Source organism: Haliotis asinina, chromosome 12, assembly GCF_037392515.1.
Source record: "Haliotis asinina isolate JCU_RB_2024 chromosome 12, JCU_Hal_asi_v2, whole genome shotgun sequence".
Classification (NCBI taxonomy): Eukaryota; Metazoa; Mollusca; class Gastropoda; order Lepetellida; family Haliotidae; genus Haliotis; species Haliotis asinina.
Window position 1 is genome coordinate 37,946,623 of NC_090291.1, and position 16,317 is coordinate 37,962,939.

The 16,317-nt window shown below is 37.7% G+C and overlaps 1 protein-coding gene across 2 annotated transcripts in view; it reads left to right on the top strand.

Moving 5' to 3' along the window:
• LOC137257700 (teashirt homolog 3-like) overlaps window positions 1-6,688 on the top strand; it is a 76,721-nt gene extending 70,033 nt beyond the window's left edge. For both annotated transcript variants that reach the window (XM_067795084.1, XM_067795085.1), the window contains exon 2: window positions 3,476-6,688. In XM_067795084.1, coding sequence (XP_067651185.1) covers window positions 3,476-6,621 — 3,146 coding nt within the window. In that variant the 3' untranslated portion in view covers window positions 6,622-6,688. The remainder of the gene's footprint in view (window positions 1-3,475) is intronic.
• Window positions 6,689-16,317: the final 9,629 nt, after the last annotated feature.

The following is a 16,317-nucleotide window of genomic DNA, read 5'->3' on the forward strand; positions in this document are numbered from 1 at the left end:
AAGTATTTTACTCTGGCCATTTTATGAAGTGTATATGGGACAAAAGACAATCTAAAAAAAGTCTTGCAAGTTTATATTTTCAGCCAATAAACACATTAGGATTTTATTTTTTGATTGGGGAAAATTAATTTTCCTTTTCCTTTTTCTTTTGAAAAAAACAACTGGAGGATCTGTAAACCAAGAGATAAAATTGGTGTGGTCTAATCCTGTTTTGCAGACTTAAAATTTGAAATCTTTTGGTCAAAGACAATGGCCCTTGACTTCATGTGTAATTTTTAACTGATGTCTATAATACCACTCTGAGCAGCCATTGCAGTCACCATCCCCTGTAGAAAGGATATGTCTGATGCATGTAATGCTGGATGATTTCAATGCCGATAATCCCCGAAGATTGCCCCCCTTGGCATGTCTGTGCCGTCTAACATTCTGATCGTGCTGTCATGATTAATATCACAATATGTTCATTTTTCCAGACTCACAATCTACTGAACATTGGTCAGAACACCCATTTCCAATAAAAGCTTGTCTTTGTCGGTGTGGTAGTTTTACTTGTATAATGATGAGTGTTTGTCTGACAGGGTGTCTGCTCGCTGCCTTGTATCATGTTCAGTCTGTCTGACATCAGGATTATCCCATGTCTAGGATAGCTTAGGAAATGTAATCAGTTAGAGACTAGGCAAATTCCTCGCACTTTCATATATTGATAATGTGTCTCATGCTGCTGATCTGTCATAAATCGAACAAGGAAGTCAGCTTATCCCCGTTCTTGAAATTCTATTCCACTAGTTATTGGATCACATACTCATTTGTGTGTCTGTTTGCATATAGATCCTGTGTTGGATCTGTATAGTGTGTCTTCATATCTAGCATACAGAGCAACCGAGGGTATTGCTGTCAAGCATCATGTTTTTCAGATGTATTATTCTGAACAATCCTTGTGCTGTGACTTCTGGTTGGAGGTTTCCACCTCCAAATAATAATTCCCCTGTCACATTCTCATCGAAACATTTATCAAAACACCTCACTCATTGAATGAGATATGCACTCACTTCCTTTAACCTTCTCCCTTCTAAGTCAAGGGGGTTCTGTGTCATCAGTTTTGTACATGTGTGGGGGGGAGAAAGGGTCATGGATTTTGTACATGACAAGTATGGGGGATCATTTGCTTTGTACATTAAGTTTCAGAGGGGCCATTCACATTACCTAGCCATAAATTACGAATGGTCCCTTACAATAAGCATGAGTTGCTGAAGACCAATTCAATTCGTACCCAGATCTTCACAGGTCACTCCTCAGAATTAGGTTCTAGTTGTTTCATGCTCTTTCACACTTGATGAGAAAACTGAAAATATAAACTTGCACAGCCATCCCACGCCCTATCTTCTGAACTTCCTCACCCTAAATGTTTGATATTTTGAAATCTACAGTTTTTTTCCATCATGATGATGATGATTATGATGATGATTATGATGATGATTATGATGATTTAGATGTAGTGTGGAACAGTCATTTATGTTTGTCCTGTGCACTTGCAGTAAATTTTATTTGAATTGTTTCCCCCAAAACTTAAGATTATCATGACCTTAAATTACTGGTTCCTTTTTAAGTTACTGGCTGACTTTTTACGGCATATTTTACTGAATTAGCAAATTTTATCTGAACATTCTGTATTACAGCAAATATGTAATGATTGTGTTATCCCATCCTCTCAGGGTACAAAAGACATGTGAAAAACCAGTTTATTACATTAGTGACAACCTATGTGATTAGACTAGTCTGTCTCACAGTCACTGAACCACATTGTTTTTCCCTACTCCCTAGCCTTCCCTGCATCACTGAACCACATTGTTTTTCCCTTCTACCTAGCCTTCCCTCCATCACTGAACCACATTGTTTTTCCCTACTACCTAGCCTTCCCTGCATCACTGAACCACATTGTTTTTCCCTACTACCTAGCCTTCCCTCCATCACTGAACCACATTGTTTTTCCCTACTACCTAGCCTTCCCTGCATCACTGAACCACATTGTTTTTCCCTTCTACCTAGCCTTCCCTCCATCACTGAACCACATTGTTTTTCCCTACTACCTATCCTTCCCTGCATCACTGAACCACATTGTTTTTCCCTACTACCTAGCCTTCCCTCCATCACTGAACCACATTGTTTTTCCCTACTACCTAGCCTTCCCTCCATCACTGAACCACATTGTTTTTCCCTTCTACCTAGCCTTCCCTGCATCACTGATCCACATTGTTTTTCCCTACTACCTAGCCTTCCCTCCATCACTGAACCACATTGTTTTTCCCTACTACCTAGCCTTCCCTGCATCACTGAACCACATTGTTTTTCCCTACTACCTAGCCTTCCCTGCATCACTGAACCATATGTTTTTCCCTTCTACTTAGCCTTCCCTGCATCACTGAACCACATGTTTTTCCCTACTCCCTAGCCTTCCCTGCATCACTGAACCACATTGTTTTTCCCTTCTACCTAGCCTTCCCTCCATCACTGAACCACATTGTTTGTCCCTACTACCTAGCCTTCCCTGCATCACTGAACCACATTGTTTTTCCCTACTACTTAGCCTTCCCTGCATCACTGAACCATATGTTTTTCCCTTCTACTTAGCCTTCCCTGCATCACTGAACCACATTGTTTGTCCCTTCTACCTAGCCTTCCCTCCATCACTGAACCACATTGTTTGTCCCTTTTACCTACCCTTCCCTGCATCACTGAACCACATTGTTTGTCCCTTCTACCTAGCCTTCCCTGCATCACTGAAGCACTAAATGAAGCAGTAAACCATCCCATAATTTTCCCCATTGCCTAGCAATCCCTGCAGTGCTAAAGCCTGAATGAAGTGTGAAGCCTGGGGCACCTTTTTAATTTAAATATCATTATTTGTTGCTATCAAACTGATGTATGTACAATGTATTCAGAAACTGAGTGTTAGTCTGTGATTAGACTAACATGCTCCACTGTACATTTGTTAGACATAATCGGATTGTCCACAAGGGAAATAACTCTGACTGGAAGTTTCGAGATGTTGGTGGATGAAATAGGATACAGCCTTGATGTTTAAAGCTCATTTCACAAGTTTGTGTTTTCGAAGATTGTCTATGCATTTGTTCATACTTGGACAGATGCTTTTGGTGTCTGGCTTTATGTGTGACATGGAAGATATTTAAAAAAAAACAAAATATATGTTCTCACTCGGTTGGTTAATATAACTCTGACTCAGATCCCTGTGTAGATTTTGAAGTAGTTTTTGCTTGTCATGCCTATGCAAAAATATGTCCCCTTGATTATAGCTGGAAAATTGCTGAAAATACACATCCTTTCCTTGGTGAAGCAGCAATCATGATATTTGAAACCCATTCCACCTTGTTATTTCTATCTGCAAAATTTCTGTGTTGTGTGACAGTTTTAGATGTTTTTTGTGCACTGTCTCCTACTTTCTGCTTTGCTGTTTCAGGCACGTCTCAAGACGGTACCGGCAGTCATCAACAGACATCTGATTCAGGAGGAGACGACTCTGAGTTGACTTCAGATGAAGAAGGTGAGGAGGATGAACCCATGAACAGCCCTGATAGCAACAACCAAGCCACCGCTGAGTCCCGAGATTCAGACGCTGATCCTCCTCCCCAACTGAGCACCTCTGATCCCACTGAGGAGTGCAGTAATTCTCCAACCAGCATGACTCGTGCTGACACCCATCGGAAAGAGAAAATGGATGTTGGTAGTTCCGATCTTGCTTGCCCAACCAAACACGCCAAGAGTCCCACATCATCCCCTTCTGTGATTGTGTCCACAGCAGCATTTGTGTCAAAGACTGAAAATAATCATTATTCACAAACTAACAAGAGCATGACAAAATCTTTTCTCCAAGCTACCAGTTTTTCTGACATCCTGGACCAGGACACTGATCAACCTCTTGATCTTTCAAAAAAGGCAGACAAGGAGAAAGTGAAAGTGAAGCGAGCTGTGTCAAATGGCCATTCGACTTTCTCTCCTGCAGTTTTCCCATCGAGTCTGCAAAGTCTCCAGCAGAGATTCGGAGGAGATTTTCCCATAGAACCTCCCCGCCGCCCAAGCAACAGTATCCCACTCCAGTCCACCATGATCCAAGGAAAACCTCTGCTTCGGTCACCACTGGTCGTTCCTTCCCCGAACCACGCCCGAACATCTCCAACACTGGACAGCCATAAACCACGGCCATCGCCCAAGCTCGAGAAAGTAGCAAATCTTGGAGGGTCTCCAGCCAAAAAGATGAACCGTCTCAGTTCAGCAGAAGCAGAACTTGAGGAAAAGAGTAACAAGTACACAATGCACAAATGTTCTTGCCAGAAAAACTTTACTACTCTGTACTCTCTGAGTGTGCATCTTCAGGAAACGGGCCACGTGCCGGGAACAGCAAAAGCAACAAATCTCATGGACTACCCAAAGTTAGTCCGCGGTCAGGACATGTGGCTGAACCAGGAATCCGAGCAGACGCGGAGGATTCTGCGATGCATGCAGTGTGGAGAGTCCTTCAAATCTTTGCCTATGCTAACAGTTCATATGATGCAGACACAACACTACACGAAGATTGTTAGCTCAGACCATGGACGCAGATCGCACAAATGTTCAGCTTATTGTGAAAAAGAACTTGATCGAGAATGCATTTTTAAGTGTAAGGTGTGTCATGAGCCTTTCACTGACATGGAAGGACTCTGCAATCACATGATAATGTCTGGTCATCATAAAAAACAGGTGTTAAGAACTCAGAATTATCCAGATCTTGGTATGCGTTCTCGGCGAAAGCGTTACTATAGTGAGGAAAGTAATGCATGTGGAACACCCACAGTCGCGTCACTGCTGGAGTATAAAAGGAAGTGCATATCCCATGGCTCAAATGGTTTCAGCCCTATTTCTGAGTCTTCAGGGTTTGGCATAGAAAGCGCAATATCATGTGAAAACTGCGGTCATAAAATTGAAATGCATAATTTCGTTGAGCATGTACGGTTATGCCTACGACAGAAGTCTAATGTCATAGGTGCACTCAAACAAAAACTGACAATGGACGACAGTTTGCGGCATCGTAGGGACAGTTCCTCATCTGTGTCCTCCCCAAAACATTTTGACGAGGCTAAGAAACACTCAAGAGTTGCCTCTCCTTCTAAGAACTCTCCATCACCACCTTCTTCTCCTTGTTCTAGCAGTCCAACTGTCCATGAAACTGAAATGGAGGACAAACCACAAAAACTTAATCAACCAAAAGAACATCAAAATGGGGATGATGTTAATTCAAATAAAGTGAGCTTTAATGATGGAACTGACTGTATAAATCACAGTGTGTCAGAATCGTCTGACTTTCCTCTTGATATTGAAATAAAAAAGGAAGTTGATGCTCCAAGTCCAGACCCAGCTGAGTCTGCTCTGTCTCCATGTTCTGTCAAACAAGAGAGGAGTCTTTCCGTCTCACCCACCAAGGAACTGAATGCTTCTTCCTGTCTGCAAGATCGGTCTGAAGCATGCTCACCACAAAAGAATGATGAAAATCGTTCTGAATCCCGGGTAAGCCTTGACATTATTGATCCAAATATTGAAACAAATGGCCGAGGGGATTCTGCCTTAAAGGCAATGGAGTCCTTCATTCAGAGAAGCTTCAGTTCCAAGTTTGACCACCATCGAAGCAACATGGTCCATATGATGAACCCACTCAACAAATCAACTCTACATCTGCCTGGAACAGCTCAAACAGAATCTGACTCAGCTTTTAATTATTTTGGAAAGCTGAGGAAGTTTTTCAATTCTTTTCAGCCATTTGACAGTGAGGTAGCTCCTAAGAAACCTCCCCTGGCTGCAGGGGCAGTGGCACATCCTGAGAAATCCACAAAAGACTCTGACAAGAAAACTGCTCAGACAGAGAGGCTAGCAGCTCATCCTGCTTCAGCCTCTGATACCAAAGATGGTGAGAAGCGAAAGACAAGCACGCCAAAGTCTGAAATAAGTAATGACGATGCCAAATCACCAGCCAAAGAAAGCCAATCTGACGAACCCTCCGAGCCCCTTGTGAACAAATACCTCAATGTAGATGAAGGGGAATCTGCACCTAAACAAGGCTCTGCACTTGATTCTCTAAGCAGCTTTGTGTACGGGCAACCGATGACCAGTGAGCACCCTCTGGACAGCCTTCAGAGGCTGCTGACAAAGACGGACATTCCCAAGATGCTTCAGCAACAGATGGATCCAATCTCGTGTCGACATCTCATGTCCCCCTCAGAAATGATGGCAGTCCCTTTAAATCTTTCCCTAAAACATTCAAAGTCTGATGACGAGGATGACGACCATCTGGACGAACAGGCTGAGGAATTGGCAAGTCTTCGGGACAGTGGGAGCCCCCTGATAGGTTGTGATGGCGAGCTGCTGGAATATAAATGTGCAGCTTGCAGTAGACAGTTTGCATCCAAAGGCTCTTATCGTTATCACTTGAGCCGGTGCCATCTGTCCAGTGTCAAGAAGTATGGCATCAAAGAGGCCTTCAATATGAGTCCATACGTTTACCTACCTCTTGATCACACTGCCAAGTTTACCAAGTATTATGAGATGGCACATGAGCTTGCAAATAAGGGAAAGTAAATTTTACAAAGATTGTGAAGGTTTCCCAAGTGGTGAAAAATCATAAAAAGTACAAAATGTTTCTGAAAAGGATCCTTATAAATATACCTTTGCTTCCAAACCAAACAAGCTGTTTCAGCCAGTTTCCTTTATTTATTCACAGTGCTCCATTTTCTTTTTTAAAATGTCTTCACAGATACATAAAAAAGTAATGCCATTTTCATTCTGTGCTTCATTTTCCAAAACTTAACAGCTCATTCTATTTCGTGAACCACAATAGTGTTTCAAAACACCATTCATACTGTTGGCATGAGCTGTCTTACACAACACGTGTCATATTAAAGTATTTTTGTGCTACCTTATTTTTTATATATTGGTGATAAATATGATAGTTTTCATTGTTTGGGAAACATTTAACTAACTTTTAGAATGGTTACTTTGTTACTTTGATTACAGGGGGATACTGAATTATGTCATGTGTGATGTCCATAGGTGTAGAGAAGGGAGGTAACTGGTGTATGGTGGGCGTTGTTAAAGCTCATTGCTTGTCTAAGCTTCAACCAGTTGATGTTGTGCTCCGGTTTGGAGCAGTCAGCTAATATGTTCATAATGTCATGACCACATGATGTGACTTGTACCAAATATTGCATTTTATCTTGTCCAAACGGCATTTATCTGATATTTTCTTTTTTATCTCAACATCTGTTCATGTGCTCTTGCATTTCAAGTGCTGTAATGCTTTATATATATGTATATCCACAACAACCATATCAGTTTTTATTTTTGACATTACATATGCAATTTTGTGATTGAGACGTGACCTTTGATTTATAGATATTGATTTTAAACATCATTGTAAATATCAAGACAATTGGATGTGACTTTTATTTGATTAAGTTGAAAACATCTTTAATGCACAAATTTGATAATTCTGAATTTGCATAATACTTATATGCATAAATTCCTCCTCTGAGGAAGGCAGTAATGGAACTAAAGATACAGGAATATGTAATCTTGCCATCCTGTTGGTATTACATGCTTTTACATGATGTTCTTTTTCTGCTTTTAGTGCTGTAAAAATCGTTTTCTATGAATTTGTACAATTTGTTTGACTAATTGTTTTGAACATGTTTCAAGAGCAGCTGTCTGTCATAGATCTTATTGCCTTTACTTAAGCAGATAATATCTATTACTTAAATTATGAATCCATCATAATATATCTGTGGCCAAAGTAATGATCTTAGATTTTATAATTTCATCAGTGGAGCAAACAATTTGATTGCAGATATGATTGTATTTTTCATTCGTTGTGAAATATTGATTGTAAGTTTATAAAACAAAAATATTGCATAATATTACTTTTCCTCATTTAGGCCATAAATAAAATGTTGTTCTGTCAAGAAACCTTTAGGCCAGACCAATTTTAATTCTTGTTTTACAGATTCTCCAGTCATATATTTTCAAGAATAAGAATGTCGAAAAATACTTCTTTTTTGTTTTACCCATTAATATGATATATGTGAAATATTCTTTAAATCAGTGTGTAAAGTTGATATAGGCAAACCAAAAGTGTTAACATGAATTTTTGTATTAGTCCCTCCTGCCTTTAGGTTTTCTGAGGACGAAAATCCATAAAACAAAGATTAAATTGGTCTAGCCTTATTTGAAAGTGAAAAATCCTTGGTAATTTTGTAAATGGTGCAGACAAATGTCGCTTAAAAAACTTGAAATGATCTGCATATCAATGAATCTCTTCTTGCCAAATCAAGGCAGTTATTTTACTTGAACTAGACTGACTCCGATTCAAAGTTTTTATGCTAAGATGATTATTTTGATATTTCAAGATGTCAAGAAAATGTAAATTCTACTGATTGTTATTTTCTGATGTTAGTTAAAGTCTGTATGTTCATCTTTGGTTTCTAGACAATAGTGTTTGTCTCTTAAGTCGCTTTGGTAATTAATAATCATGATGGGATGAACTCGTTAGGCTAAATCTACAGCTGTTTCTCAAGTTAAACGGTTTTGGTTTTATGTTAATTTTTTATTTTTTAAGTTAGTTCCATTTAAAAAGTTGACTTCAGTTGAACCACTCAGGATTCCCAGTAAGTAATGAAACGAAGTTCGGGTTTTTCAGAAGTACCACCAACTGGTGTCTTCAGCAAAACTACTAGCATTATGTGAATTTTTTTTTAATATTTCAGACAAAATTTGTATTCATGGAATGACTAAAATCAAATGTTCAGCTCCCTATCAAAAGTCTGAATTGATAGAAATATGAAATGTGATGCCTAATGATAGTCCATTATATCGCAATACATCTTCCTCAGTCAACACTCCAGGCTTGTTGGACTTGGTGCCGTGTCTGTTGGCCACTAGAATAACGTTTTGGGCTAACACTTTGTGTGATGTCATTATGTTTACTGTAGCTAATACATTATGCATTTCGCATGGTGTGTATCACACATTGTGTACCAAGTGTGTATGTCACATGGTCTGTACCACTGTGTGTAGCACAATGTGTATCACATAGTGTGTACCAGGGTGTACATCACATGATGTTTTCTACTGTGTTTATCTTACCTTACACACAAATGTCATTTTCTGGTTGGCTGAGCACTCGTCTATTATTTTCAATATACATCGATATCAAGCAAGTAACACTGTAGCCCACTGGCAGTGCCAAACTGGGCGAATTCATTTGACACTTCACATTAGTAATGCTTTATTTCAAATAAATGACACATTTATGATGTACATAAATTACCTATGTTTTGCTGATACAAATTTATTGAAGGGAGATAACTCTATTTTTTTTTTTATGTCTGCTACATTCTGTGTCATCTGAACATATAGTATCGACTAATTATCTAATCCTTGTACCCCTTATCATCATCAAATACCCATTGTTCAAACAGTTCAAAATTAACATCAAGGTGTTCGGTAAGATGAACACATTGTTCACTGGTCCCATGGGGACCATCAACCCAATGCCCCCCACGTGACCAGTAAACAACTAGTAATATCACAATATGTGTATCACTGTGTGTGTTATCATATCATGGTGTGTACCAACACATAATATGTAACATTCTGACATACAAAAACAAAAGTGAAGTATTTTCCAACAAATATTTTTCTGTTTTGGAATTACCAATTCTCAAATCCTGCTTTTGTGTCTTGTGGCCAATAGATAGCGGTGATGGAATGCTCCTGGTTTCAGGAAGATGGATACCATTGTGTACTGAACCATTTCGTTGCTTACTGAACCATATCAAAATATACCAAAGCTGTTCTACATCTTCCTTTTTAATTTGTATGCATGTTATATTTTCTTTGACCACAGTATACTCTTTGTGATAATTTTCATCTTGGTGCAAGCTTGCAAACATTCTATGAAATCCCAAGGCTCTTATGAGCTTATTCATTTGTGTCAATCAAATGTCCTGTAAATACTTATGCAATGAACATGTTGAATCAAAGTGGTTCTAATGTGGATGGGCTTTAATCATGTATATATGGTTACATTTTTTAAGTGTTTGAAATCCGTTGATTCAAGGTTTATTCAAGTTTATTATAGAATCAGTTTGACAATCTGTCAAATCACTTTCAGATGATGTTTAACTGACAACTTGTTTTTTATCATGTAAATAGGTAAACAGCTTTAAAAGATAAACAGTACATGGGTTTTACAAACTATGGATAATGTGACAATGTGAAGCAGTTTAATTCCCTTTTTATGTAGGAATCTGGGTAAGTTCACTGATTTTAAAGCTGATTTGACCAAGTGCTATTTGTCTGTTGTATGGAAACTGTTCGTGTTTTGAAACTATTTACCCACCAACTCTTCATGTTTCTGATGAACCTTATGCGACTCTATGTTGTGCCCCAAAGGGGATGTTCGACTTGGCCTGTAGCAATGTTACATATGTGCTTTAACTTGTGTCTTGCAGTCACTCTGATGTTGGACAGAGTATATTCAAACAGTCATCTAAATACTGCTCATATTTTCTTGTAGAAACATAATTTTATCGTCCAAAGATATGGTTTAATATTTTAATTTGACAAACTTTTAAACTACTAAAGCTATACAGAACACCACAACAGGAGATCAGTTTTGGAAAACCTCCAACCACATCAGATTAACTTTGAGTATGAACACAAATCATGAGTTCTTGAACTTGTTCCAAGCAGTTTATTACAGTCGAAATGGAAAACTTGAAGTTTTGTTGGTATAACAAAGACTATGACATAGTTTGTTCCACAGATGCTTTGCCCAACTAACATCCCCCAGTGACTGTAAGAGCTATATACTTGAGTGTGATAGAAGCAGGCACTGAGAATGCACTTACCTGATAATGAATTGCTCCATATACTGAACTGTCTTCAATAAATGAACATGCAATGTTTCAACTATGAGTATGTAGAATACTTTGTTTAAGATAAGGCCATTTTATTTTGTACTGGTTGGTTTACAAAATGTTTTGACTTTAAAATTCAATGTAGGTGAAAACTGAAGTTTTTACTTGGCAAAACATAATTTAGTGTTGGTAATCAGCAGACTAACATTACTTGCAGCGTTTCTGTTTGGTATTTTGTTAGTTCTCTCATTTCATAAATTCCAAGACAATTTTTGCAGCTAAAGAGCACCAATGGAGGTGTCAATGAGGTTATTTTTAATTATTAGCTTTAAAAATAGGGGCTTGTCCTTCGAATAACATCTAATTTATTTGAAAAAAATACCTGAGTTTTAATTCCTTCATCAGTTTTGTGAACCAACTATTTAAATTTTAAAAGCTAAGGTATCAACAAAAATTACATAATATGTTGGTCTTAGCATTCTCACCCATTTCACTTAAGGCTTCAGTGCTCAAGCTGTTGATCACTAGATTGTCTGGTAAAGACGTTATTATTCACAGACCACCGTCTTACAGCTGGAATATTGCTGAGTGTGGCATTAAACAACAAATAAACATTGAAAGCATCCTTGCCACTCTCAGGGTATTAGGTTGTTTCAACATCTGTAAATTGTGTCTTGCTTTTAGAAATAAATAGAGAAAGAAATTATGAAATTTCCCCTTTCTTACTGTTGAGGAAAAGGAAAACAATGATTCAATGATTAAAATAGGCCAAACAGTCTTTGAATGTTTTTTTTTTCCCTACACAGACTTGCATTTCAGTACACAAGCTAATATAGAAATATGTTCCTGCTAATAAGAATAAATACGAAGAGTAACGAAATCAAAACATGTTACAGTTATGTCAGAATGTCAAATAGTCCATAGCTAGCCTAGACTTCCCAAATAACCACACATTCCCAGATACCAGTATTATCAGAAGTGCTATGAAATGTACATAATTGAACCATTTTTGTTTTATTGATTTATTGTGTTCTATGTTATTGATCAATTGTTGACATTGTGTAATTGACGCTTTTTGACAGAGCTGTTAGAACTGCTATTCATCAGTATTAAGATTGACAACCATGTTTCCCATCAGCTGATTACGTTTCAACCTTCTGCTCTTTGGGCAAAATTGCCCTTGTTTCCATGACGAGGAACTGGCTGAAGGAATGATAACAATGATGATAATCATCATGAAATAGGAATGTGTAACATGATAAATAGTAATGCATTATCCTCATTTAGAGGAATTATCATCGTTAATAGTAACAAAAAATCATATGGATTAGGCCAGACCAATTTTATTTCTTGTTTTACAGATTTTTGTCCTCAGAAAACCTAGGCAGGAGGGAAAAATAAATAAAATTCAAATCACCGGTCAAAGTAATGCTCTAAATGCTGAAAGTATTTTTTACATTTGGCAATTTATGAAGTGTATATTGGACAAAAAAAGTAAATCTGCAACAAAATTTCTTGTAAGTTTACATTTTTGGCCGTTATAAACATTTTATGTTTTAAGGCAGGAACTTGTTTTCTATGATATTCTCATAAGAAAATGCGACTAGGGGATCTGTAAAGCAAGAAATAATATTAGTCTGGCCTTAATGATTAAAAAATATATAAACTCTGATTTTCATGAATATTATTTTATTTTTTCTTAATAATGAGCGTAAGTGCATTATTAACATAAACAATAATGCATCATGACTAGTGATGCATTATTTTCATTAATAGTTATGCATCATTTTCATGAATATTTATTAACAATTTTGTAAGCATTGATAGAAATGAGGGTAATCAATATATAAAAATCAACTGAGCTTGATCTGTAATTGTTTAGTTCTTTCTGAAATGATTACAAATATTGTAATAATATTTATCATTACCATGAAACATTTGCAAATATTATATCATGAATATTAACAATGAATGATTATGTGTAATAGGAATCTTAATAGTTAGATGATTCACCACCTTTGTGTTCTACTTTCATCTTTGTACCCGTGTAACAACATGTTTATGATTGCCATATAGATCTGATGGGATGACACAGCTTGCAATGCTGATGCTCTTTAGGTCACTTTCGATCATTAACAAAGATCTGTTTTACATGAGATCTGAAAACCTTGCTATTAAAGAAGTGTTATATCATTGCAATGGTTTGATTTGTATATTCGCCAAAACACCTCTTCAGTTATGGTACAAATGTTCAAACAGACTCTCAGGACGAATTCAAGAATTTTGAAAAAAAAAAGAAATATGTAGTTTATCAAACAGACTAGGTGATTCCTTCTGACAGTGTATGGAGCTAATAGGACCATTACTTACAGTATTACATACATTTCCCATACCTGGTGGGTTCTGAGTGACTGTGTCAAAACTTGCAGCAGCTTTAGTCTGGCATCTTGCCAACCTCTTTCTCTCCACCAAATTATCATATTATTCTTTTATTTCAAAGCAAATAAAATATATTTATACCTCAAATTTGTATAATGTTTTTTTTTTATGGGAAAGAAATTATTCCTGACATTTTTTAACCAGCACATTTTTTTCCAAGTCGTCAAACAACCTCTTCTTGATGTAAGGGAGAGAACTCTGATCGCATTGATCTTTGCCTACAGAAACTGACGGATCTCTGTTCAGAAACAATTTGGTTTTAATTTACGATGGGTTTTCATTTATATTCATGATGAACTGTGGATGTCACAAATGAATATCATGTCTGGTAAGTTTTATTCAAAAGCAGAAAATTATAAGTGTGATGTCTGAGTGTTGTATGTATGCTGCCGCTCTGCTGCATCAACTGCAGATCAATACAGTCCACTTCTGTACCATGCTGTAAAAACACTGAGATAGAAAAAACGGCTGCTCAATACTGAAGCTCACCTTGCATGTGCTCCATGACCTACAACTCTTGAGAAAAATAACAAATAATGAAACCAGGCCTTTCTCTCTCATTGACAGGCCAGTTAGGTAGCTCAGTGGTTAAAGTGTTCGTTTGTCACGCCAAAGACCTGGGTTTGATAACCCACTTGGGTACAGTGTGTGAAGCTCATGTCTGGAGTCCCCGGCCATGATATTCCTGGAATATTAAAAATTCTTGCTCCAACATCCATATTAAGAAAAAACATGCTTAACATTTGAAAACACTACATTCCCATTAGTTGTTATGTGAAAATACTGTTTTGAAGACTGTATAACTTCACCAGAATGAACTGCTGCAGCGGCCATGTCAGTGCTGCTCAACACATCTGTGTATCCCCAAATACTAAGAATAATTATTCAGTAACACCAGTACTAGACCAATGCTTAGTCTCTGAATATATATAACTTTGATAGAAACAAACAAACCCATTTAAATTGAACAGAAACCCTTGGGATACCAGTGATTCAGAACCTGGAGAAATCTTGACTTGATTATTTAGGGCTTTAGCATTGCAGAGAGGACTCAGCAGTAGGGACTGTGAGACAGACTACACCACAACCATCAGTTATTTCTGTTTTCAGTAAAAAAGTAAAGTAACTAGCAAATGTCCAGGGGCTCCTTTCATGAAGTAACCTTTATTTAGGTTTACCTTAGCTCCTTTTCTTGAACATTTCACTAAGGTTATCTTAGTCACTTACGACCACTTAACGCTTTGTGAAAGGAGGCCCAGGTGAGCTAAATTTTAAAGAACACATTGGTACCTCAATAACTGTCTCAATGAAGGGGAAAAAAATATGTTTTCAGAGGGAGTACTAGGTAATAAATCAATTATCAAACATCTTGGATTTAACACTTACATAGAGGTACAGTAGCTCACCTATAGTGGTGAATGCTGAACAAGAACAGCTTTATGCTGCTTTTAGCAATATCATTGTACCCACATGGGGAAACAAATGCAGGTCCTTGGAGTGATAAGCTAATGCTTCTATTCTACCCCACCTGAGTGTTGAGGGAGCAGTTGGATAGTCCACCAGTTTAAACACTTGCTTGTTTGCTCGTCAAACTGATGACCCAGGTTTGATTCCTCTCATGGATACATTGTGGCAAGCCCATTACTGGTGTGACTGGCCGTGACATTGCTGGAATACTGCCAAAAGCAGCAAATGCAATGAATGGTGAAGGTGTTTAATTACAACCAACATTCAACACTTGGATATAACAGGTATGCCAGTTATCTTTTTGTGCTCATGTTGCACATGTTAATGGTATTATTTATTATAAAGCGGTGCTGTGTGGTCTTGTACAAGGAGCCCAGGTCACAAATCAGGTGAAGTTAAGCAATGTTGGTCAGTGACTGCCCTTGGATGGGTGACTGTGCTGTCCAGCTTGACCCTGTTTCACAAAGCTCATTTAAGACTAAGTTCTCTTAACTTTTTTCGTAGCATTCGTACCTCCTATGTTACAGTATTTGAGGTACGAATGATATGATAAAGGTTACGAGATCGTAGGCTTATGAGAGCTTTGTGAAACGGGGCCCAGGCCTACAACAAAGCTCATGTGACACATATGGTCTCATCTCTGGCAAGTGAGATAGTTCAAAACTGCCTCTGTTCACCCAGCAGTGAATGGGTACCCGGTGGTATAATATGGTCATACGACTGTTAACCTTCTAGGGTTTCACGGGCACCTTGGGTTAACATTGGTAATGTCCATTATTCTGTTGCTCTTCTAGTATGCTGTGCAGCATTAAGTTATGATGTAAAGTGCATCCTTCATCAGCAGCAATGTACCATCTTCCTTCATTTCATACTCCTGGGAACTACCACACATCTTACTGCTGTAGTTTATTGTAATTACATTTATTACTCGCCCGTTGAAGATACTGCAGTGTAATATTCTCATGGCAATTTTACACTAGTGTAATACCGCTTGATGTATGACGTCAAAATGGTTCAAAGTTGTGACATCACAATGCTAATGTCGCTGTTGCAATTTTACTAGAGCTTGCTTGACTCGCAGGAACCTGAGAGTCCTCACACTGTATTCAATTTCTGTCAGTTTATGTTCACAAGTAATAAACAGAGTACTAAACTCTCTTCCGTGAAATATCATTTTTATTTAACTCGTTAAAGATTTAGTATCAAACTCGCTTTCGCTTATTTGATACCAAATCATTAACTCGTTTAATAAAAATGGCATTACATGGAAGGTCATATAGTATCCTCTATGTATTTCAAGTGCAACATGTCAGTCACAGAAGTGATGCTGGGTTAAATGCTGTGTACAACATTTGGTTGTAATATTTATATCAAGTTTTAAAAATACAATAGTCTGCCCCTTTCTATGAAATGATTTTATTGGTATTAAAGATCTGACCAATCTGCAGTCATC